At 38.0% G+C, this 26869-nt stretch overlaps 1 protein-coding gene across 1 annotated transcript in view; it reads right to left on the bottom strand.

Annotated features, from left to right (window-relative positions):
• Positions 1–26869, bottom strand: part of fstl4 (follistatin-like 4) — a 200932-nt gene that overhangs the window by 65305 nt on the left and 108758 nt on the right. The window contains exons 5-6 of the mRNA XM_005727726.1: positions 4815–5005; positions 2056–2176 (exon numbers count right to left, since the gene is read on the bottom strand). Coding sequence (XP_005727783.1) covers positions 2056–2176; positions 4815–5005 — 312 coding nt within the window. The remainder of the gene's footprint in view (positions 1–2055; positions 2177–4814; positions 5006–26869) is intronic.

Below are 26869 nucleotides of genomic sequence, written 5' to 3'. Positions count from 1 at the left end.
GGGCAAATATAAGCTATTCATCATTTTTGTATTCAAAACTGTTAAATGGCCTATGTTAAATCTGTGTAGGTGACAACCACTGGAAATACTGGAAATACTGGAAAGTGCAGTTGTCCCTAATTGCGTTTTCTGCCTACCTGAGTTCTCGGTTTGTATCTTTTGCTGCCTTTTCACATGATGCACCTCAGTAGGTTTTGCCCCATGTTTGTGCTGTTTGGATAAGAGCACTATCTATGATACAAATATATATGTGATTGCTGCTTCTCATTTCTGACAACGCATCAGTAAATCTAATCAGTGTTATTCTTTGATTTTAATTCTAAATCTATGCCCTTGGAGACAAAAATAGGTGTTTAAGTGGGATCCACTTAACACAGGACGCAATGACAGTTAAGAAAAGTAAAAAAATAGGTCAAAAAGAACCCTGCTGGGATTGTAAAAAGGTAGAGTACAAGGGTAAAATCAATAAGAATGTAATCATCTAAGGAGTATTAGCAAAGCACATATTGCCCTCTATTCAATTTGTGGTGGAAAAAAAAAGATTTATCTGACAGCAGGACAGAGCTTTGAATGGTGGTTTACTTGCTTGGTTTATACATTAAATAAGGCAAAGGCAACATGGAGGGGCAAAATAATAAAAATAATAGAAAAACACACTGTGTTTCATAACAGAACAAGTTCAGAGACTGTGGGAATAACAGTGAAGCTCGAGTTGGCTTTTTGGAAAATGGCCAAAGGGTTGTGATTTTTACATCAAAGCTACAGAATAGAAGAAAAGCACCAACAGAGAGAACCATGAAAACCAAAGAAAGACTCCTGAATATGCCTTCTAACCTAGTGCTTTGAGGTATATGATCCCCAAAACATGACTAAGGCTTGTATTTAAAATGTTCGCCCTGAGATCAAGCATTTGGCTGCATGGAAGAAAATCAATGCGGGAAAAAACCCTTCTCACATCATTTAGGTTAATTTTTCATTTTTCCAAACTTGCGTCCATATTGTAAATGCCCACCCTGTTAAACAAACCTGTGATTCCTGGCTTTTTGGTTTCCCACACTACCCACTAATGAGACCTCGGACTGCATCGCAGAAACACACGCATACACAAACATGCAAACACACACAATTTAACACCATCAACATTATCCAGAACACCAGATGTGCCACTCAAACATAATTGCTCCCCCTCGGTGTTGCCTTTCTGCAGCCCAACACTTAACCTTGAGTGTCATCTGATCAATAGCTTGTGTTATTGGTCCCTGCCCACTTCTTCAGCCGCTTGTCAAACATAAAATGCATTGACTAACCTGGCCTAAAATGCTGCAGGCAAACCTGTAGGTAGATAAATACCATGCAATGGCTTTTCACTGCCCATCTGGAAGGTGAAAGGACTGTAACCAAATAATAGCAGGATGACTTCCACTTAAACCAGTCATTAAGGGGCTAAATTAATGGTGGAGCTTAATGGACCCGCACAAGCCAAAGGTAAAGCTTTGGAAATGGCCACCTGCCATAACTAGCTGCTGGATTCATCAACTTTATTACCATTTTGCAGCATAGTTCAATACAGTTTGAACTTACACGCAAGATAAGACAATGATCAAATTAGATAGCGAGTTTGAGAACAAGATTTGCAGCAGGTTGCCTCTGTGTCTAGCAATTTTCATGCCGGTGCTATAGCAACATTAGTGACGGAGTTGTGATTTTTGGTCCTAATAAAGTGGAACCTGCATGCTCTCAGCTGCCACTCAGCCTAAACCCCAGGCTATTATAGCTCTTCCAGATGATTCCAGATGCAATTATCAATTTATCTGTTCCAGGAAATCTTTTATCCTCAGAACTGCTGTGGAGAGACTGATTGAATTGTGATGTTGTGAAATTCTAAAATGTACTAACAGTAAGTACGTCACCCGTACCTTATACATATTTTTTGTGCCATCTTTTTTAACAAATAAATGGCTTATGTCGCTATATGTTAGTATTATACGTACATATTTTAACAGATTAACTGTGCATTTTTTGTAAGGGGAAAAAAAAGGATAGAAAAATATTTACGGAAAGCTGTGTAGAACTCGTGGAGGCTGAGATGGCCATCGTTGTTGTAGTCGTCATAGCGTAGCAGGTCTTGCATGGTGCACTCCAGCAGGCTGTCCTCCAGGTGCTCTTTCATGGAGATCTAACACATATACACACACACAACACAGAATACATCCATTCAGTCATCAAAAGGAAACATCTATACACAGGTGCCATAGTCCTATATCTTATTATAGGCTTTATTTATTGTTTCTCTCTTGCCTCCATCTTTTTATGATCCTAAGCTATGTGTAGTAAGAAAGAACCACATTATTCATACTCAGAAGGAAAGATACTGTACAAATTGAACTTTTCTGTATCACTTTAATAGCCTAGTTTCAAATACTGAAGGGGAAAATCACAGAATCCTCTATTTAATTAAAACAATACTTTTTACATTCACTGGTTATTACTTTTATACAAGTGATATATTAGTGATTAAACCTCTAATAGAGCCTTTTTTAATGAAGATTTTATTTTGACTTTGCTGTGCTATGAGGAGAGAAATTGCCACTTTTTCCATATTTAAAAAAAACAAAACAGCACTGTTCAGCTGTCTCTCATCATAATTAAATACCAAATGTACTATATACAAGAGAATCAGACTCACAACTCCTGAGTGTACTTCCATTCTCATTAAAGGTAGTGGATTAAATATGTAATCCGTCATGTTAGTGCTATACTGATTGCCTTTCCTTTTTAAGAGTATCTGGCCCTGCTACTCTTGCATGCTGCACCTGAGTTAATTCAAAGATGTTCCCCTGGGAAGACTCACCACTCTCACATCCATTCGCTGTCATTTATGAGTCCTCTTTTGCAGTAGTAGCAGTACTTCACTCTCAGGGGAACCATCTTTGAGTGGGTGATGTTTAGCAGTTTTTAGGAAGTTAAACAAAAAACTCAGCCTCGCTTATTCTGTAAAAGTTGTTTCTTCTCTAGAAATAAGAGAATAAAAATGCTTCTCAGTGTAACTCTATATTTATCAGATGCTGGCCCATGCTAGAAAGCTAGACTGCTTATGTAGCATTTATGGAGGACACCTCACCTAATCTTTTTAGTTAGTGCCAATATTTATGTGCTTAGAATTTATTGTAACAGCAACAACAAAAACGGTTGGACAGTAAATTCTGGAAATTGAATCCTTATGTGGTTATTCTATTTATTTATTTAGTTATTTTGGCTTTATTTTTCTAAAATCTGTGAGCTGAGACCCTTGTAAGAGAAGAGCAAGTCAATATTTGCTTTAATATATCAAGGTACAGTTCGATACAACAACAACAACAACAATAATAATAATAATAATAATAATAATAATAATAATAATAATAATAACACATTTCCTGTAAAATATGTTTTTAGGTCAAAATCTAATGGGAAAAAAGTAAACTGCTATTCCAAGCTATTCCAGCTTAGCATTTATCTCCAGCTGATTTTATATGGTTCTGGACATGTCACATGGCATAATAATGGATATACCAAACTTTTTTTTTTTTCATGAGCCAGCCTGCAGCTGACTGCAGCCATGTTTTTCCTGTCACAGATAACTCTGTCCTTAGGCATTTGAATTAAATATTTCAAACCTAAGGACAGGATTTTACCCTCCAAGACCATCTGTGACAATAGACAGATCCAAAACTGGAGACAGTCTGGAGGGATGACTGGGATTCATCTTTGATTCTTAAAAGCATTATCTCTGCGAAACTGAATTTATGAATTCCTCAGGATGTGAGTGTCCAATCTAAAGATTTCATGTGGACATATATCAGCATTAATAATTCCCTCAATACAGATCTGTCACAAAAGGCAGAAGTCACTGAAATTCTAAACTTGGACAACACTCTGGTTGCAATATAAAGCCACAGTGAGATAACATGAGAATGATTACTGAAGTCTAAAGAGCTTGGAAAGAGCTAAAGCACTTTTGAGAATTCATTTTAACCCGTACTGAGTTTATATTCCTTTGGCATCATGCAACCTTTGTCTTTGGATACCCACATAATAATAAAGAGCAACAGCAAATTTAAAATGCACATATAAACATCTGTTCCTGCTCCAGTCTGATGTCAACTATGGCTAACATGGTTTACTGCATATTGGCACAATGGCAGTCACTGATATCATAGAACTGGCTAGGTGGAGTCTAATTAACACACATCTCTGATGCCCAATTGAAGATACCAGATGACACTCACGGTAATTTAATTGAGTCAAATATCAATGCCAAATTTTTCCCATCAGCCCCGGGTGGGAAGACAGCTTTTCTTATTGTTAAGCAAGATGACTAAATGTTCCAGCCACTCTCACTTATAACTTGATCACACTGTCTTGATCATTGGTGTAGATAAAGATAAAAATGTGGTTGACTAATTACCCACTGTAAGAAATACAGGCTTCTATTTAAAGGATCACATTATATATAATTTAATAGAATAAAAAAAAAAAAAAAACGTTATTTAAAAAAATCGTTTTTAAAATAAAAAATAAAATTATTTTATTTTATTTTATTTTTATTTTATTTATTATTTTATTTTATTTTATTCTTTATTTTATTTTTTTAAAATAAAGCCAGCATTTTCTTTTTCGTTTTGTAAATTTGCACAGTGATACATTTAAACTGGAAATACTTGTTGGAGACAAGTCCACAAACAAAAACAATTACAAGCACTTATGGCAAACAAAATACTCCCAGCCATTTATCTCTTCTTTCACACAGCTGTGTTGATTCATTTGACACTCACCTTTTCCAGTTCATCACTGATCAGTCGGCCATCCTGGTTCGCATCCAGGTATTTAAACATGGTGTCCACCAGCGCTCTCTTCTCCTCCATGTCTCTCTTCTGATTTTGCTCCCCAGCCTTAAGCGCTTTTGGTTGCATATCCAGCAGCATGCTCTTCAGCTTGTTGTACTCTGACATGGTGCATGCATTGCCTAGAAGAACGAACACAAATATGGGGGGGGGGGAAAAAAGACATTTGATTAACCTCAATTGCACAAGCCGAAGCCTTTGGATTGTAGCTTCAAATTGGATTTAATGTGTTTGCGTATTTCCGAGTGGGAGGAGAGGAAAGGAAGGCAAATGGGACAGATAATGTGTCTGTTCGTACATCCGTACATGTGTCCTTGAGTGTTCACTCATTTAAAAAAATATTCGTTTTTTGTTTGCATAATTTGTCTGACAGCTTTTCTGTGCAGGGGTCCAACTAATTACAAGTAATCCTTGAATCCAAGTGAAAACAATAGGTACACATTCCCATTTAGACCCTCTCAAGCTTCTTGTACTGCTTTTCTAAGGGATTAAAGCTCATGCTTTAAACCAGGCCTTTTTTAATTCTCAGCAAGGTTCTGTTTAATGATGATGTGCAACAAAAACTTAGAAACCACAAAGAAATCATGCAACCTGTGTTTATTCGTCTGTTGTGAGAAACGTTTGGAGTAAAGAACAGACAAAAAAATAAGATCATGTTGTTATTTTGCTATTTTTGTGACCCTCCTTTGGTTGTGTATCACGTGACTTTATCTGTTGGCAGTATGCTATGAGAAGGTAAGGGCTACTTGCAAGTCAGAAGCACAGTAAAAAATGTTTTAAAATTTTTATATAACTAAATCTGAATATGACATCCATCCCCAGTTATTGCAGAGCAGGAGATCCCCCTCTGAGAGTATATAGAGATGGATCTCACCGCCTAATGTCCTCCGACAACTCAACAGCCACGAATGCTAACAAATGCAAAATTAAGGGACATGATGGGCTTAATAGACTCAGAAGTTTATTCCCAGCGTCTCCTTTTGATGTCAAACCCACAGCAGGGCATAGCACTGCCAAAGCATGTCTACATTTGTTAGCCCAGCTGTCACTGCAGCAAAGTTAACACAGGTTCGACTGGGCTGCAGGAAAAGCACATTGTTCTGCAGTGTTAAGGTGCATATTAAAGAAGAGCATATTTCTATTTGTATGGATACAAAATGAAGGTTTCTGTTGTCAATGAAGTCTCTTCCGCAAGAGAAAGAGAAAGGCTTTCTTTTTTGTTTAGTGAAGAAAAACAGAAAAAAGCTTAACATAACATAATATAATACCTGAACCTGAAAACTGATTAAGGATGAATGACCGCAACACATGACTAAACATGGTAGTAAATAAACCTCAGTCAAGCTTGAGTATACATTTGGGAATGTTTGCTCTTGTGGCTCTTGATGTCCAGTGCATCATAAAAAAAATGTAAAAGATAATTTGGAGCTTGTTGGAACAACAGTTTGGGGGTCATTCCTGCTTTGATGAATTGCGTACCGGAGCTAGTGATAACATATGAAGTTATGAAACTGGAACTTGAGGTTACTGTAGCCTCTAATTTGTAGTACTCAATTCTGTTAATCAAGCACATCTATCAAGCAGTCACGCTTGGTGGAAGAGGTCAGTTTGAAAAACAGTAAGTTATAGAAAATAATCAAACCAATAAATCTCAGTTATATCCTGCTTATTTCTGGAAGGATCGCGTCATGCGTCGCACATAAAACTGGCAAAGATGAAGCCAGAGAAACACACGCACACCCTTAAGGCTGGTGACCCTCCTACTTATTACAAACCAAAGACTCGCACAGCTGTACAAAAAAAGAAAGACAATGCACACTCTTCTCTGCATGCAGGCAGTCAAGTCAAGGTCTTGGGTAAATCCCTGTTCAATGTTATTTCTTCAAGGGGAATGAGGCGTGAGATGGCTCAGACATGAGGGATCATCACCTAACTGTCATTCTTATCCCTGTGCTGGAAGGACAGAAATAAATTAACACACACATCCCCCACCAAGCTGATTTACATCTTGTCATATACAGTAAGAACAATCCTATCTTTGCTCAGACTTACTGTGGTCCCCTGAGTACATATACAGGGAGAAACAAAAGTATTAAACAATGTTATTTCTGCTGCTGCACATGTTAAAAAGATTGAGTGTTATATTAGATTTTGTGCCAGTGCTTCTTAACTGAAAGATGATAATTAAATTCAGATTATTTTAAAGAACTAATGAGCTCTTTCCCACTACAGGGAGTGCAGAATTATTAGGCAAGTTGTATTTTTGAGGAATAATTTTATTATTGAACAACAACCATGTTCTCAATGAACTCAAAAAACTCATTAATATCAAAGCTGAATGTTTTTGGAAGTAGTTTTTTGTTTGTTTTTAGTTTTAGCTATTTTAGGGGGATATGTGTGTGCAGGTGACTATTACTGTGCATAATTATTAGGCAACTTAACAAAAAACAAATATATACCCATTTCAATTATTTATTTTTACCAGTGAAACCAATATAACATCTCCACATTCACAAATATACATTTCTGACATTCAAAAACAAAACAAAAACAAATCAGCGACCAATATAGCCACCTTTCTTTGCAAGGACACTCAAAAGCCTGCCATCCATGGATTCTGTCAGTGTTTTGATCTGTTCACCATCAACATTGCGTGCAGCAGCAACCACAGCCTCCCAGACACTGTTCAGAGAGGTGTACTGTTTTCCCTCCTTGTAAATCTCACATTTGATGATGGACCACAGGTTCTCAATGGGGTTCAGATCAGGTGAACAAGGAGGCCATGTCATTAGTTTTTCTTCTTTTATACCCTTTCTTGCCAGCCACGCTGTGGAGTACTTGGACGCGTGTGATGGAGCATTGTCCTGCATGAAAATCATGTTTTTCTTGAAGGATGCAGACTTCTTCCTGTACCACTGCTTGAAGAAGGTGTCTTCCAGAAACTGGCAGTAGGACTGGGAGTTGAGCTTGACTCCATCCTCAACCCGAAAAGGCCCCACAAGCTCATCTTTGATGATACCAGCCCAAACCAGTACTCCACCTCCACCTTGCTGGCGTCTGAGTCGGACTGGAGCTCTCTGCCCTTTACCAATCCAGCCACGGGCCCATCCATCTGGCCCATCAAGACTCACTCTCATTTCATCAGTCCATAAAACCTTAGAAAAACCAGTCTTGAGATATTTCTTGGCCCAGTCTTGACATTTCAGCTTGTGTGTCTTGTTCAGTGGTGGTCGTCTTTCAGCCTTTCTTACCTTGGCCATGTCTCTGAGTATTGCACACCTTGTGCTCTTGGGCACTCCAGTGATGTTGCAGCTCTGAAATATGGCCAAACTGGTGGCATCTTGGCAGCTGCACGCTTGACTTTTCTCAGTTCATGGGCAGTTATTTTGCGCCTTGGTTTTTCCACACGATTCTTGCGACCCTGTTGACTATTTTGAATGAAACGCTTGATTGTTCAATGATCAAGCTTCAGAAGCTTTGCAATTTTGAGACTGCTGCATCCCTCTGCAAGATATCTCACTATTTTTGACTTTTCTGAGCCTGTCAAGTCCTTCTTTTGACCCATTTTGCCAAAGGAAAGGACGTTGCCTAATAATTCTGCACACCTGATATAGGGTGTTGATGTCATTAGACCACACCCCTTCTCATTACAGAGATGCACATCACCTAATATGCTTAATTGGTAGTAGGCTTTGGAGCCTATACAGCTTGGAGTAAGACAACATGCATGAAGAGGATGATGTGGACAAAATACTCATTTGCCTAATAATTCTGCACTCCCTGTATAAATACACCTTGGATACATGGAGAGAAAATTTATGTTACACCTGAAGTAAACTTGAATGCTGGAGTGAATCGTGCTCCCTTTCTTTGGTGTAGTGAGCGTCCTTTGATTCAGCCTTTCCCCTTCTGCTGAGCACAGCAGCTGCAGCTGTGGCAGAGAAATATCTGTCTGTATTACAGTGCATCCACCCCTGACTCTAACACTGTTTTATTGTTCTAGAGGGACCAGGACTCTCTTTATTGCCCATTTGAAATGTTAGCTGCTTAAGTGAGTGATCCGAAGCTGCTCGCACCATGGACGCTCAATGTCCCGGAGACGGAGCTACTCTCCACTGTTCACAGCATCCTCCAAGCGCTTACTTTATAAATGTCAAGCAGGGGAAAACAAACAGAGAGACAAAGAGCCAAGGAAGAAATTCTCTTTCAAAAGGGAATTTGAAAGTGTTGCATTGGAGGACAAAATGTCATGGATATTTAAAGATGTGATAACTCTAAAAGGCACAAAAAAAATGTGATGGAAGGGGGCAGCAAGAGAGTGTAACAAAATACAGTAATGTTAAAAGAAATCTTGAGTCACCACTTATTTCCTTTTGTAAGGAAAATTGGAAATAGGTGCAATGATTTACTGAAATATGGAAACATGGAAATACAGTAAGAAGAAACTGGAACGTCAATATGACCACAGCCATCATCACCTTTATTCTTTAACACAGCCTAAATTCTCATAGGCAAGCTGTCCTTTAGTTTTGTTAAATAGTCTTCAGGAATAGTTCTTCAGACTTCATGAAGGACATTCAGAGCTCCTTGTTGGATGTTAGCTGCCTTTAGTTCTGCTCTCTGAAGATAATTCATAAGATGAACGTTCAGGTCTGGGCTCTGGGGAGGCCAATCCATGAATGACAGTGTCCCACAGTGTCTCTTTCTATCCAAGTACGCTATTACTGCTCTGGCAGTGTGTTTGAAATCCTCGACATAGTGAAATATGAAGCTGTTCCCACTCATACATTTTCCAGTGTTGTAGATGGATCAAAATCTGAATAGTTTTCAGGATTTATATTTCCATTAGTTTTGACAAGATCCCAACACCAAAGGCGGAAATTCAGCACCAATCCATGACATGGCCTCCACTGTGTTTTACAGTAGATACTGATATGATGATACTGTAGATACTGTTGTACCTCTTTTCTGACCTCCGCCGTACATATTGAATATTTGAACCAAAAAACCTCAAATTTGGATTAATCCCTCCATAAAACTTGTTGTCACTGATTTCCGGTCCAGTTGTTTTATTGTTGTTTCCCTTTCTTAAAAATGGCTTGGTGGCAGTCGCGCTTCAACTTAGACCATTTCTGATGAGGTTTCACCAGACAGACTAAGTCATATGGCCAGCTGCATCTCTTCCTGTTTCGTCGCCCACTTCCAGCTTCCTCATTTTTTAAATGACACTCTATACACCTTGTGGACAGTGGTGGAAAAATGTGTTTTCCAACTATTTTATCCCTGTCAAACGTTGGCATTTTTCATCGATTCAATTAAAGAAATTAGGATAAAAATGTTGGGGTTTTTTTTGTTCAGTTTTTTAAGAGAAGCTGCTAGTAACAAAGTGACTAAAGATACAGTTTGAAACTGGTCCTTTGCTAAGAACAAGGAAACTAAAATAAACTAAACATTGTTCTGAAAATGATCATGTACAAGGACTGGACTGAAAATTTGTGAAAAGGCAGCCAGAGTCCAAAGAAAAACTTGAGAGAGCCTGGAGAACTATTGCTCAAAAGCACTTAAAACAAACAAACAAAACCCAATCTGGCACCTTAAATGCAAAATAAAGAAATAAGGTGCGGCTCATTTCAAGACTTTTGTACAGTACTGCATTTCAGTACAACGTCAGTACAATGCTTTTCATTGTATAGGTTTCCCAAGGAAACTTAATGACTTTCTCAGAAAAGTCACTATATATTTTGCAACTGCATTTGTTGGTCTTCTGCATTTTTCTCTTAATTTTCAATTACTTACGGTAAGTATTTCAAAAGCTTTGTAGAAGCACTTTGCTTGTAATTACACAAACACAATACAACAGTATATCACGTTTGAAGGAATTACAATTAGAAGAATCAAGCTTTCTTGCTGTCTTCATTTTATAAAAAGAAGAAAACTCTTGAAATACAAATTGAGCCCATAAATGCCATGAAAGCTTATACAATTCTTAAGTGCTGAGCATCTCAGGCATAAGAACTGAGTCATTGCTGGTCTGCTGTCAAGAGTTGCTTGACAAAACATTTTGTGTAGAATTCCAGTTGAGAAATTAAAATGGTCCAAAGCAGTCCTAAAACTGTGTGCAATTCAGATGTACATTAATCAAAGAAACCAAAAAATTACTCCTGTACTCATTGGATGAGTTCTTGGCTTTGGCTGAAAGGCAGCGGGAGGGAGGGAGGGGAAATCCAAGACATCAATCCTTCTGATGATGAAACCTCCCTACAATGCCCTCCAGGATGTAAAACTGCTCTGTGTTAAATTTATGTCTGCCTGACCTCCTCTGGGTGAAATGATGGGATTATTTACTGCCATGCCGTCTGTGTGCTGCTAATATGCAATAGTGATGGACCTCCCTTCCAGATAATTACGCGTATGATGGACACTCTTTGCTCCTGAGGGCAGAAAGGTCTACAAGAGCAGAGCCAATCTCAGAGGGGGTGACACAAGTCATAGGAGAGTCTCATATTGCATAATCGCTGTTGGCAGCTGTTTAAATCGGCTTAGTGTGAGCTCCGTAGTCTGTCTAGAATTTCTTCTGTGGCAGTTCTACACTTAAACTCTTAAACCTTTAACATTCTCCATTTTAATGAGCATCAAACAGTATTTTTAATATTTTTATATTTTTATATGAAAATATATATTTTTAAAATTTAAATGTACTCTATTTTTTCCTCTTTTTTATGACCAACACTGTGGTCACCAATACTGTGAAAAAATATTTTCTTCCTTCTTGCTTTCTTAGTTTTTTTTTTTTTTTTTCCATATCTATCATACTTAGATGCTTCAGATCAGTGGTCCCCAACCTACAGACTGTTTTATGTCTGACAATATTTTCATGGACTGGACTTTACAGTGTCGTGGATAAATATACCAAAATAAAACCAGTACCGGTGCCAAAAAAGAAGATTTATTCATAACACACGGAAAAAGACCCAGTAAAACCAGAGTTAACGCTAAAAACGATTTAAAAAAATAACGATAAAAACACTGAAAACCATAAATGTCACTCGAGCCTCAACTCTTGCAGCCTGGTACCAAACAGCTCAAGGACCGGTATCAGTCCATGACCCAGGGGTTGGGGACCGCTGCTTCAGATCATTAAAACAAACTCAATATTAGATGAAGATAACTTGTGTAAGTACAAAACCTACTTGGCCATATTCAAAAAAGTACTCCAAAACCTAATAACTCGTTGTGACACTCTTGGCAGCAAGAATTTCAATCAGGCATTTGTGAAAACTGGCTTTCACATCACTGTGGAGGAATTTTGGCCCAGTCTTTTTTGCAGAACTGTTTTAATTAAGCCAAATTGGAGGGTTTTCGAGAACGAACAGCCTATTTAAGGTCATGTCAAAGCATCTCATTTCGATTTATGTCTGGATTATTTATTCATATGTGTATTTTTTTTGACACATTCAGAGGTGGACTTGCTGGTCTGGTTCCAATCATTGCCCTGCTTGAGCTTCAGGATATGAACTGATGGCGGACACAGGCCATCACTACCAACACCATATTTAACTTGTATGATGCTCTTTTTATGAAATGCTTTGTTAGTGTCATCCAAGATGCAATGGGACTCAAACGTTCTAAAAAGGTTTATCTCTTTAGTCCACAAATTATTTTCCCAAAAGTTTGGGAATCATCAAGATGTTTTTTTGGCAAATCTGAGACAAGCCTTTGTGTTCTTTTTGGTCACCCTGAAACCCTCCCATGGATCCCATTTTAAAATAAAACTCCTTCAGTATGAAATCATGGCACAACACCAGTAATTATTCGGCAGCAGCTCCCTCTGCATCTATCTAGACACAGCAGCAGGAGGAGTTACAGGAGGGGCAGGGAATTTGCAGCAACCTGGGTCAATAGCAACACAGCAGCATGAATGATCAGCAGAGTAAGAGTGTGAGCTGTCAAGTTATGAAGACCTCACTGTCTGTTTGAATACGATTAGGGACTGGAGGAGTGAGCTGATAGCATCAGCTGTAGGCTGTCACAGCTCACCATGAATCACATACCACGGATCTTGTTGATTTGAGAATTAATAACCCATATGGGACTGTTCTTGAGAAGTTATTGACAGCGTGAGCAATAATCCAGTATCAAATCAGTAAAAAGCGATGATTTAACATTTAAAGTCCTTCCTACATTTCTTAGCTAATACATAACTTGCAGTGATTTAAAATGATGCTTCTAGATTTCCTGAGTACGGGGAAGCTGTCAGTTTGCCTCACCATACATTTAGCAGAGTGGATCAGTGTGTGCTCAGGAAGTCTTATCAGAGCCTGTGCAGCTTGGCACCTACTAAATGAGAAACCCATTGCAACACCAAAGTTATTGGCGAAGCGGTAAAGGAGAAATAGTACAGTAGCATTCAGTCCCTGCCTGCCTGTCTGCAAGCCTGTCATCAGGAACTGGCTTCTCAAACTGCACATCAGCATTATGCACACCAGCTCTATATCACTTACCTAACACCACCCAGCCCCCTCCACCACGGTATGACTAACGGGCACATGCAAAGTTCAGTATACGCGTCCAACAACCGTCTCCCCGTTGGCTTTGTTTTTGTTGCGAAACACGTAAAAGCGTAGGAAAGTAATTGTTCTCATTATTGCTTTTCTTGCTGCTTTTATTTTAATAATTAGTGTTTAGAAAAAGCCCGCTGAGTCCCCGTTAAAGTGCAGCAGCAGGTACGGCTTTATTGTTATTTTCTTTCTGAAAGCAAGGTTGTGAGACAATTCTTGATCTGTACTAATTAGTCAATTAACAAAGTGAAGTGCATAGAGGTGCTTTTTTTATTCAGATATGCAGGTTGTTTGTTTTGATGATTTTTCAGTTATTGTGTCGATGGAAATATTAATGTGGATACACAAATTCTTTACTAATGACTTTGGTTGTTTTGTTAGATAGTGTGGAATTCATAAGGCTTCATATCGAATGCTGCATATTGTTCACAATGGCAGCAGCTGCTGGGAGAGTTCGTTTTAAAGCAGCAGAGAGCTAACAGCTGAATCATCAGGAGTGAAATAATAGAACAACTCTTATTATGATAACTCTGACTCTTCTTTCATGACTTTCATCCATTCTGTGCCTTGGGTAAGACTGGAAACTCAGAGATCATTTAGTGTCTTCATAGTCTACAAGTGGTAGGATTTCATTTTCTTTTAAATGAGTCACTCCTTGCAGAAAGTTGCTTGACATGGATGTATTTGAATAAGCAACAACGTTAGTGATGATTTTCCATCCCAAGCAGACTCAGTTAACAGTTTTCCTTTTATTATTTGTGTGTGTGTGTGTGTGTGTGTGTGTGTGTGTGTGTGTGTGTGTGTGTGTGTGTGTGTGAGATAATGTCGCTGTAACGATATGTGTTTTGTTTTTTAGGTGCCACCTGAGCAAATGGTTGGATAAACACCAAAACTGTCATCACAGTTTCCACTGTGATTTCCTGATCAACTTAGACCCAATTTGGGGTCAGATTTACTAAGCAGGGACAATGTTGAAAATGCAAATGCCTCTTTTGCAAAAAGGCAGCAAAGTGAGTGGAAGATTTATTTTGGCACTCTACTAACAATATACAGTAACTACAGGTGAAGCCAGTCAATAATGATGACCACAATTTATCAAGAGCAGTGTTAATTATCTGATCACAAGTAAAGAGATTTAATGAGCGAGTCTGTAATCTACTAATAAAAAGAAGTCATTATAGTCACAGGTTTCTCTACGGAAACACTCAGATAGGTGTGAGGCAGCTGGATACCTTTGGATTTGCAAAATTGCATTTGTAATGGTAACTTTTCAGAATTAATAACAGGTAACAATTAGACATGTTGGAGTGCTCAATAAGTACTTTACTGTATGTTTTCCTGCTTTGGAGATTGGCTATAAGCTGCCTATAACTTATCTGACAAGAATATTTCTATACATACTTATCATGTAACACATAGAGAACAGCAACAGCACAAAGAATATTCACATCCTCAATGGCACAAAGAGACTATAAATACAGTTGCACTTACACCCTCAGTCCTAGCGGGGCGGATTTAGTCCACGAAAATAATTACTAAGCCCTTGCTCATGCTAATAGACTGCGACTAGGAACAAGCTTAGGCGTTGATTACATTTTTACCATCCATCCTCCTCTATCACCCACACCTGCAGTGTAAGTTACAGTAATCTCAAGCCCTTTCATAGCCCTTGCTGAGGCCTGCAAGCTGCTGCCTGATGATCCCATGAGTATACAGATTTTAAATTGCCTGAATGAGGGGGGGACCGGAGGAAATGGCTGCCTGTGGGTATATGTGGCCGAAGTGAACCCCACTGACAACAGACAACCCTGAACTAACATTACCCTCCCCAAATACTGCAGTGACCTTGAGGCGAGAGTTTTTACGAGACTGAATGAAAGAAAAAGTGGGAGGTAGAAAGTTGAAAGCTGCTAAGTAAACAAACTCTTGGTTCTCAAGATCTCCATTACTGTTTTATGACTACATTTAAGTTGTAGAGAAGAAAGTGAAAGTAGTTCCTGTGTGTGTGTCCTCTATACATGCTAATGATTAGAATCTTGATTTTTAATCGTAAGGCTCTCTAAGGCTACGTCCACACAAATTTGAAAACTGCGTTTTCGTCTGAAAACGCTCCACGTCCACACTATCGCTTTCAGTCGTTTTCACAGAGTTGTGCGTCCACATTGAAACGGCCGAAAACGCTTACAATCCAGTACTGCGCATGCGTGAAAGGCAAGACGATTTGACCTGCCTCATTTCTGTCAGCTGTTTTCTAACTTTCCGGCTCGTTGAAATATCGCGGCGAAAGGTTGAGGAAAAGCACTGAGTGGATGGACTAACAATGAGGTGGAGTTGTTGCTGCGAATAACGCAAAATTACAAAGTTACAAAACAAAAACGTATTAGTGTGGACATGGCCTAAGTTTTGTGGCAGTAATAACACTGGGCCGTCTTTTTCGATCTTTACAGACAAAGCAAGCAGGTCTGATTTTATTAATGCTACCAAGCACCATAACATCACTGGATGTCTTTACCAAGTCATTAAAATTAAAGATTGCAAAGCATTTCTTGCACAGGTAAGAAAGAAACGCACTACATAAAGCAAAGTGAGTGGTGCATGCAGATAAAACTATAGGAAACTTACAACTTTCAAGGCCAACTCAACACTCAGAAGTAGCACTGAGTATGAAAAAAGACTTCAAATGTCTAATGGCAATGAGGATGTATCGTGCCTTCTAAGTTTCATCAACTATGTAGTTGGCAGGTGTGAGTAATTTTCCACATGCATGTGTAGATCAATGCCGGATTATACTGACATTTAAAAAACAACAGGAAAGAACAAGAGTGAGACACGGATGTACAGTGAGAACACTTCTTTTATTCTTTTGCTTCAGTGAACGAGAAAAAAGGTTCATCCCTTTTATCTAAGTTTTCCTTTCATCTAATTTCTGTCTGTGCATGTGCCTTGAGAAGACTTCATCTTTCGTTCTTCTTTTTTTCCTCTTTAGGTCATAACTTTCCTGCAGTGGTAAAGGCTGAAGTATTTCGTGTGGGAGTCTCTTGACAGGAGATTCTGTCTTTTCTTTTTCCGTGTAAACGTAGCAGCTTCAGCGCTAGACATCAACTGCTGCTAAAAGTGCAATCATGACAACGAACTATAAAACAGTGTATAGTTGTACTTTATCAGACTTTTTCTTTTTAAACCTAGCTCTTTGTTTAAAATACGGACTATTTAAGGTTATTATTTTGAATTAATTGCTTTAGACATTTCGAACAAAAAAAGGAAATATGTGCCTTTAATTTTAATAAAAAGTCATTGTATAAGCATTGTTTTCCCAAGAGGCTAGATGAATCGGTTAGCAATATTTGAGCCTCTACAGTCATGCAATAGCTATAGCATTTTCATTACCATCAAATGAAGCAAACATGGAGAGCTCATTTCAACTTTTATGACAGCCCTCAATTATAATGAGTATGTTTTCCCCTGAGCTAATGAGAGACAGTGCAATCAGTTCATAACATGGGCATTTATTTTCCTCTCAATAATTACTATACAGTAATTTGGTACATAAAGATATTTTGTCCCCTCTTTTCAGTCTTTAAGTTCGTTGCTGGGTCATTGGGCACAGCTGATTGCATACTCCACTGAAAAACAAATGCTGTAGGTTAGACATTGTTCAGCATTTCAGTGACTGGCTTCCACAATAAAAGTCACAGAAAAAGAGGCTGTAGCCACTTTTTTTTAACTTCAGAAGACTTTTGTTTTTTTGGCTAATCCCAGCAAATATACCTTTACCTTGCCATAGTACTAATAAGTACTATAATAAAACAGTTCGGTGTGATTTTTGCCCTGACTCCAATCCTGTCCAATCATTTAATAAAATCATGATTTATAGTTTATACCAACAAAATGTTCATCATTTCACATTTCATCTTTCTCCCTAAAATATCCACTTTTGGAAATTAATGTTTGATGATGTTTTAAGAACTCAAAATAAATGGCAACAATTAAGAACTGGCAACAACCTTCCTGTCTTGTCGGGTCAAATCTGACTGATTCAGAACTTAAAATACTCATAAATATTGTGTTTTACATCTGATTGCATCAAGGCCTTATGACATCCTTCACACTATGCACTTGAACATATAAAAGTGATGATCATGGGACAAAAGGCTGCAAGTTGCTGAGCCATGCTGCACTTCACAGATATGCTATTTGGAGGTGTTACTATACACAGTCGAGAGTTGGTCACCTTCAGTTCTTTCAGCTCACTGTGGGACAGTCCTTGCATGTCATATTTAACCAAAAATTCCCAAATCCTGTTAAATTGATTTGTTTTATTGAAAAACAGAATCGCTAACAAAGACGTGAGTAGTGTATTGGATTACCTACAAGTCCGTTACAATAGAGGAACTTGTAGGTATATTTAAGTTTTTAATCTGAATCACCAAGAGTAGAAACGGTTTGGATTGTACATTTGTACAAAAACAGTACAAAGAGCTGAACACTAGGAAATGTTTAGCAACAGAGCATACTGCCTATCATTTGGGTAAGGTTTTGCTTGTTAAGATGCCTTGTATTTATGAATTTAGTAACCATGCCTACTGGAACATTAGGAAATTGAGTTTCTTCAAATCATTTTAATCATATTCTGGGAAATTTCTGGGTAATGACCTATTGTTTTGACCGTAATATTCTATGTTTTAGAAGGCGATGAAATACATCAAACAGAACAAGAGGTCGATGCATTTGACAAAGCTGTTTGCCCCAAGGTACACTGGCAGTGGAAGTGGACCGATACGGACTCATTAGAGGTTTACAACTGGTGTTCTCTTCTCTGCTAGCAGGTTGAAATAGTGGCACAGTAGGCCATTAAGCACAAAACAGAACTAATGAAGGAGGAAATTAACAAAACACAAACAAATAACACATATACTGTATTTCCCTCTATGGGTCTGTTGATTTGGGTTTCCCGTTTGCACACTGCCTCCTTGGTTCATTATGTAAGGATATCTGGGTTACACTCATCTGCTACCATTGGGGAGAAGCTTTCAAAACCAAACAGGGGAAAAAAGAAACAATGTTTTATGTAGTTAACCAATAACAATGAGGTGACCTGGATGGACTGAGAGTTATTCAGACCTTTTGGACACCGAACTATTTATGGAAATGACCAAAGAGTAAATTTATTACTGGACAGGGCAGTTAGAAACATGTAGCCTGTTTCAACTCTGTCTCCTTAGAGAATAGCAGCTAAAATGGTGACTTTTAGTTTTCCTAAATTTCTTAACTGTGCTCCTCGTGGATCCATGGAGTATAAAAGAGATGAACGGAGATGAACGGCTTTGTGACATGACATGAAAATGGTGGGCAGCTGGTCTTTCAGCCGGCAGATTGTCAGCTGGAATGATATGTTTCAAAGCCTGTGATCCACAGCTATTTAAATACCCATTGGCTTTTTGGCCCTCTAGATACTGGGCCAAGGCGCCATATCCACAACAGAATGAGCTGCCTCTGAGCTCCCATGTGTTGATTTATTTTATGTCACGTCTTGCAGCTCTCAAATACATTTCTGCTCTACTCAAGTCATGTGATTTTTTTCCCTCCCCTTCACAGAATACATTATAATATATTTAAGGAGTGAATGAGAGGCAAAGAGCTACGTGGTTAAGATCTGTTTACGAAATTGGCCTTTGTAGGCAGTCATACTGGAAGTTATTAGTCATATCCCACTGCGTAAAGTCACGTCATATTGACGTCCAGGCTGGGTCATAGTTGGACGTCCAAATTGTGGACCTACTTTGTCCATTGGCCATGGACCGACAGACCCAATATATACATGACCTTTGTGTCTATTCGACATTCAATGTTTAGTGGGATAAGACTGACTATTTAAATAAAGTAACCATAAAAACTCAATAGTTTGCTTTCACACTGAATATAAAAAAGGCAAATGGGTTTGAGGAAGACAAGTAAGTAAGTAAACCAGCAAGTGAAAGTTAGAAACGAGCTCCAAAGAGTATAAGAGCCACCTAAACTTTCAGTGTGGGAGTGACTGAATTAATAAATGTATATGTGAAGGAATTATGTTAAGAATGTGTTTCTTGTATAAAAGAGACTTGAGTCATTTTGAGCTACTGACAAGAAACACACAAAAAAGCATGGGAGTATTAACTGGGAGAACCTATTCATATATGAATATGAAGCACATTTAGGCCAGTTGGTCACATGTACAGTACTGCATAGTACAGTACTCTGTGTCTCAGTGTACCCTGGACTACTCCCACGTGTAGCAATGACGAATTTGAGAGCATAAGAGAAACACAGTTCATCACTGTGCTTTCTTTAATTACCAAAGCCCCAGTGCACAATGATTTATGGTGGTTAAGCTCAGTCTCTTTAAAAAACACCAGCAAAAAGAAAGTAATTAAATTCAGTCATATCAAGACTGCTGCGATTTAAAAGGTGTAAATAATTTTTATATTCTGACATTAGATGAGTACATGTTCCAAATGTTCAAATTTTCTTGATTTGTTAAGCTATGTCTTAAGTACATAAATATTTACATTGTCTGGCCATCAACGGATGAGAAAACTGATAATAAAATAATAAATAGATAATATCTGTATACAGGATGTGTAGCTTCTAGCAGCAACTGACTAACTAGACTTTACACAGAGACCTGAAAAATAAGGAATCAGCTTGTCTCAACATTTGTTTGCCAGTGCCACTAAAACTTACCAATTCCCTTGTTACAACTTGTTTGTTTAATCCATACAAAAAATTCAATGCAAAATGTCAAAAATCTATTTTATTGAGATTCATGTACCGTGATACTTAAGTAATAAATAACTCACATAATTAATTAGAATATGAGTATGAGTTTTAAGATAATATAGCCCTGTGTCAGACTAGCGACCTGTCCAGGGTGCACCCTGCCTCTCACTTGGTGGTAGCTGGGATAGGCTCCAGTCTCCCCATGACCCTGATAAGGATAGGCGGACGAGAAAGGATAGGTGGATGGTATGTTACTAAAGCGGAATTAACCAAGGATGTATCCTTGAACTCAGGTTCACAGTTTTTTTAAAACGTGTAATGCTGATGAAGCAATTAATCCACGGAGATTCAATTAATTTAGATTGCTAGTTTAACTGAAAATGATTATAAAAATAATCATTGCACATGAATCAGCTACATTGATTTAATACTACAACTAAAATTTGTTATAATTTAATTATAAATAATAAGTGCACAGTGTGATTTATTTCTGATTTATTAATGTGATATACATTAGTTGCCTTAAGTTCATGTTAATTTCAGGTATATTGTACTTTAAATGTGTGAGCAAAGATTTTTACTTGAAAGCTTGTAAAAAATCACCTTGCCTTTGTTTTCTTAGAAGAGATAATGATATAATCGTTAGTTTTAAAGTGTTGTAAAAGTCACAGTTATGTGGTGTCTCTTTAAGACAACCTAAGTTAATGTATGTGCCACTGTTCTCTGAGTGTGAGAGAAACGTGCTTGCACATGGACAGATGGACTGCGATGGACCTCATATCTTTACCTCTCTAACTCAAAGTAATGTTGCAGATTGTATGAACACTGCTCGCTTCATGTATGATAAGACAGCAGCCGTTCAATCGAGCCTTGTAAGGTTGGTGAAGAGCGTGTTTATTAAAGGACAAGCACTGTGGAATTCCCAGTACAAGTGTGGTCGTGAGTTTTTGACTGTCCTGCTGAGTGTTTCTGCCGCCTCCTCTCAACCGCTGAATGCAACCCAGGTTACAGTGTTATGGTGGATATTTTGTTGACTCCATTTACATATAGGGGATTTTCACATACTGAGGAGTTATGTTTCACCCTGCCTAGACTTCGTCCCCCTCCTTTGCCCCCTCATGTAGGGCTGTGCGATATGAACAAAATCTCATATCCCGATATAAGAATTCTATCATCCCGATGAAAATGTCACATTTTCTGGAAATTATGTGAATCTCGGGCAGCTCTTTTTTACTTCTCATCCGTAAATAACCTGCTCTTTCACGTGATTAAGTTTATTTTGAAAAGTCTCAACAGGATCTTGAGCTTTATTGTGAAAGGTTTATGTGGAACATAAACAAGCGGACACGCGATGGTGTTACCGTCGTTGTTGCTAACAACAACGCATAAAACAGGGGTAGTGTGGTTATATAAAATATAAGAGAAAGAGAGAAAGAAGAAATTAATATAGTGACCATCAAAAGGATAAAAAAATATTGCCGTAAACAGTTTATTTTGCGACACCACGAAACAAACGATAGCATAAAATGAAACGATAGACGTTTTTATATCGTCATCCGATATATATCGTTATATCGAACAGCCCTACCCTCATGTAAAAAATTTCTAGATCTGCCATTGCATTGCTCTAAGGAGTTGCTTTGGTGTCAGTGTACCAAGGCATGATGGGCAGTTACGGCAAACTCTTTGGTATCTGGAGCTTTCTCATCATGTAGAATAATCAACTGACAGGGAACAATTAAAGAATAATGAAGCAAGAAAATCCAAGCAATTACGAGACCAAACAATGGATTAACTGCCATTGTCTTTAGGGGTGGGAGACAGAAGTGCATATCAATAATTATCTAACCAAAAGCTTTAACGAGACACACATTAGCTGCATTTTAAGGCATGAAACGCTTTGTGCCTTATTTGTATTTGTTTTTTGACTAATATATTATATCTGTGTAGGATGTATACTTGGATCTTTTGCGCACAACTCTTACACAAAGGCATTTTTCTCACATTTTATCATGTGAATACACTTCTACCTCTCATGCCATTGTTATCTGAAGTTATTAGAAAGAAAAATGTCGGTGCATTTTGTTTCCCTTATAATTAATCAACAGCTATCTTGATACGCTTTAATTAGATACCTAAAAATAATGCTGCCAATTTGATCTAATTTCATATCCTGCACAGACAGACATTTATAGATTATCTTACACTCAGTACTCACAGTGTTCTCTGCAGCTCTAATCAAATTATCTTGGCATTTGCTCAAAAATAAATGTTCATTCCTTCACTTAATTAGGTTGAACCAAATGGCACGATAACACAGGATATTTTTTTCTGCTGTGTATCTAATCTTTGGTTAATGATATTAATGTTGTGTCAGATTTAGGAAATTATTCCTGCCTCTTCAAACAGATTTAAGGTGCTTTAGAAAGAGGAAAGATATTTTAGTATGCTAGATAAATCAAAGCAGTGGAGTTCACAGTTGGAAGGACTTAATACTTAAAGAAATAAGAGTAAGAACTTGTAATATGTGGCAATGAAAGTGGAAAAAAAGTTTCTGAGTTCAACAAAGTAAGAAAATCTTATTGCCCAAGATCACTGGAAATCTTGCTGACACCAGTTAAAACTTAATTGGCAGTACTCTGCCTTGTGAACCACGTTTCACTGGAGATGGGAAGTCAGATGTGTAATTTTGTTGCATATCAATTTTGGTTCCTGCTGAGAAGCCTCTCTGATAAGTGCACGTGTTAACAGTTGTACATAAAGGAAAGCACTGTAAAAACACCCACGATCACAAACTTATTAGAGTCTGCGCTGCTTCAGTTAAGTCGTGTAGCATGTAGAACAATCAGGGTTAGCACTATCTTATAATAGGTTTACTGATGCATAAATACACAGGGCTTGTGTAAAAACAAGGCCTTACTCTTTAACATTTTCAGATCAATAAATGGCATTTTCTCTGTGATTCAGGTGATAATCTCTCATTTCTGAATACTTGCATGAGAACTACCACAAGTGGCTTATTAGACTACATTTTATTTGGAAGAATCCATGATAGACTGGTGGACAGTACAAGTAGAGACAGCTATCATGGCTAAAAAGATTATGATTAAGAGGGACAAGCTTTATGAACAGAAGAAAGAAAAAAACAAAACATTGTTGAAACATAGCATGTCCAGAATTTTAAGCAATATTCTGCCAGTTCAGGGTTAAATAGTGCTGTATCCTCCACACCAACATTCAATAAATATGAACAAAAGTGAACACGGTGGAACATGTAAAGCTGAGAGAGTTGGAAACAGGACTGAGGAAACTGTGCTGACTGATGTACAAACTCCTCTTAGAAGACTGGTGGATTCTTATTAGCCTATACTAGGGTACGGTCTTTATCTCATCTTAGCTGCGGACACCATGAGGAGTGGAGAATTTTATAGCCCTTTTCGACTAGTGTCTACTTGGGTCGACTTGGCATGGCTCGACTAGATTTTTAGCAGTCGAGCAGTGCTGTAGGTGGTAGCAGCTGGTACCAGGTACTTTTTTAGTGCCTACTTGGCCAGGGTTCCAAGCAATCTGAGGTATTGAAAATGCAACACCAGACTGAATGCCAGCGATTGGCTAGTCTGTGACGACACTTAATGAGTTTCCAGACCAAGGCCCGAGGCAACAATCTGAAACAGCCTAAATGACTCTGATGTGTGATACAATGTGGCCTTATGAAAACATCTGTAAAAACACAACAGGCTACAATTCATGTGTTTTTTATGTAGCTCCCATCAAAAATCTTAGTTTCAATAAAGTTTTTAGTGCCTTATCTTCCACACAACCACTCCATTTTAGTTCATTGCAGTGCAGACTGGTGTAAGCAGCACATTCATACAGACAACTCTAATAACAGCATATTGCCTTTACTCTTTTTTTCAGTTTCATCTTTTTGAAATCACTGTTGAAACGTTCAAGGACACTTGACAAACTAAAAGCTGAAGAATCAAATACAATGACAAACTGCAACACAGTTTGCTGTTCTGCAGCAGAAATACAACTCTCTGATTCTATAGTGTCCTTGAAGGCATCAACAAGGGCAGTTTGCTTTTAGGGGGATCAAGCACTGAACCTATAAGCACCTGCTGTAATTTTTTAGCTCCAAACAAAAGTTACAAAGGGAGGATAAACTTGTTTGGTTCATGTGTGTTACGCGTAAGATACAGAGAGTAGAAGAGAGTACAAGATTGTCACAAGAATGTTTTTCAGTTTAAATTCCCTGGGCAGAGCAGGAAACATTGTCCAGAAGCAGGACATAAAGTGTAATAGTCACACTATCTTTAACCAATGCTTTCAAGGTGTCCTTGAGTAAGGCATTTATCCATCCACCTGTTCCACTGGAGCTATTTAGTGGATTCAACTGAGATTGCACCAAACAGTTCCCAAGGGAGAGTGTAATGCTAAATAAAGGTTAAAAAGAAAAATTGACCATGCATTACACATGCAGAAATACAGACATTAAATTAACTGTGCATTCACCCCTTTTCAGCATCATCTTCTGCTATACCAGTTTGCTTGATAAACATTATTTTGGATGTCTCCCAATAATAAAATAGATACACAATCTTTTTTCCCCACTTCGCCACAGTTTAATTATCACAAGAAAAAGTAAAGATCGCCTCCAATGACTTCAGTGCAAGACAATAAAAACCAGAATAAATTGACTTTTAATAAATGTGTAGTCAAAATGCAAATGTACGACAGTGTTTACAGTTTTTGGGATGTGTGCGAGACGAGAGAAAATAAATTAGCTTTTGTTTGTTTGCTTTTGATAGAGTGGCACTTTACTAGATGAGAGACTGTTGGAAATCAGACCAATAAAAACACACACATTCCTTTCACAGCATCTTTCTATTTATCTGTCTCCCACCCACTTGTAATTTCCCCTGCTAAAGCGCATGTGATTTCTTTCTCCTTCGAGTGCTGCAGTGCTTGTCCGTGATTGGGCATTTGCCTGCAACTGCTGAGCTGCCACTTCATGATTTAATCAGGAGGAGAGACAGTCTGAATATGTCTTTTTTCTGTTCAGTCCTCACTTACTTCCTGCATCTCAAACAACACCTCCCTGCCTCCAGCCCTATTTCTTCATCCTGTTGCTCTTTGTCGACATTCCACGTGTGCTTTAGTGCTGGGAGGCTGATGACAGAACTGTTCTCTGCGGCTCCTTGTAAATAATGCAAGTTACTCACTCACACACAAATCACTCTACACAGAGTCACACATTCAAATTTATATGTGTGTTCAGCTTGCATGCAAATAAACCAACACACAAATGGAGTCTCATGCACACTAACTCTAACCCTTAAGGGAATCTCACAGATGTCTGGGCACCTGGTGATCCATTCTAAATGCTTCAAGTTTGCATGCACAAGATTTAATTTGCAGCCCAGGTAAACAGTTTCAATGCCACTTTGTTAGGGAAACTGACATCAATCTTGGGTTAATTGTTTGCTCTTTCCTCAAGCAGTCCAACAACTAAAATAAAATGATTTGCTTTTCAGACTGACCTAAAGAGCACACTTTCTTGGACAATTCAAATTTCATTCATTTTGGTAACTTTAAGGAAAGTAAAGGCATGCCATTTGAAGTTGGTGACACCAAATGACTGTAGCGATTGTATCAGTCTAAACAAAGTACAGGGAAATAGCTTTTTTCTTGGGTCAGTCTTTGGACTGAAAATTGGATGTGTCAGATAAAACAATCTAGACTAGTAAATATGTTTTTTCAACAAAAGTCTCTATAGCCTACTGCTTGTGACTTCTCAGTTTAATCCATGCATGTGTAGAAAGAAATGCACTTTATAACTAAGCCGCATGTTCTTCAACAGTGCTAGTATCTAAAATTTAAATGTCTCTGTATGATTGATGAGCGGTATTTATGAATGCAAGGCTTCCCTCTGAAATTACCATATAATTGCAATGAATATATGCAGATTGATCTGTCTAGGAATCACAGATCTAAGATGGTGCTTTCAAGCTTATTTTCCTTTCACATTTCAAATTCAAGACTGTCAGCTATTAAAGAAAAAAAAGGGAATCTGTTAGCCAAGGAAAAACTTTCAGGTAGCAATAATTCTACGAATAAAGGAGACAAATAGACACCTTTTTGACAGTTAACACTATTGTGCAATTGGCACAGAACACAGTAACTGTCCGTTCATAAGTGATTCTGGGAAAGTAACCTCTATTAAACCAATAGACTATGAACCATATTGAGTGAAAGATTAAAAAGTACCACTTTACATATTATATTATTACAGTTTTGTTTTGCACAAATTCCCTTTGGGCTTGTTCAGGAAGGACATTGAGCATAAAACTCTGATAAATCAAACATGCAACCCCACCTGCAGTGGTGACCCCTTGAGACAAAGAAGCAGCTGAAAGTAGGTTTTTCATTTCATTATTTTCGTTTAATTACACATTACTTTGTGAGTTCTGTGTCAGTCTTCTTTTAGATTGGAGTTTGCTATGTCTCTCTGCTATTCGCATTTACCTACAGACTTTTTACCGAGTGAAGCATTCAGTACAAAAAGCTTTTTATTTTGTTCACTGAAAGTGCAGACAACCTTTAACTGAAAAACTTAACCTGACTTAATTTATCTGACCACATAATGATCAACTAATAAAAGAAAAAAAA

The sequence above is a fragment of the Pundamilia nyererei genome, unplaced genomic scaffold, assembly GCF_000239375.1.
Source record: "Pundamilia nyererei isolate P.nyererei 1_Seehausen unplaced genomic scaffold, PunNye1.0 scaffold00026, whole genome shotgun sequence".
Lineage (NCBI taxonomy): Eukaryota > Metazoa > Chordata > Actinopteri > Cichliformes > Cichlidae > Pundamilia > Pundamilia nyererei.
The sequence above is the reverse complement of the archived record's forward strand: the minus strand, read 5'-3'. Positions and strand labels throughout refer to the sequence as shown.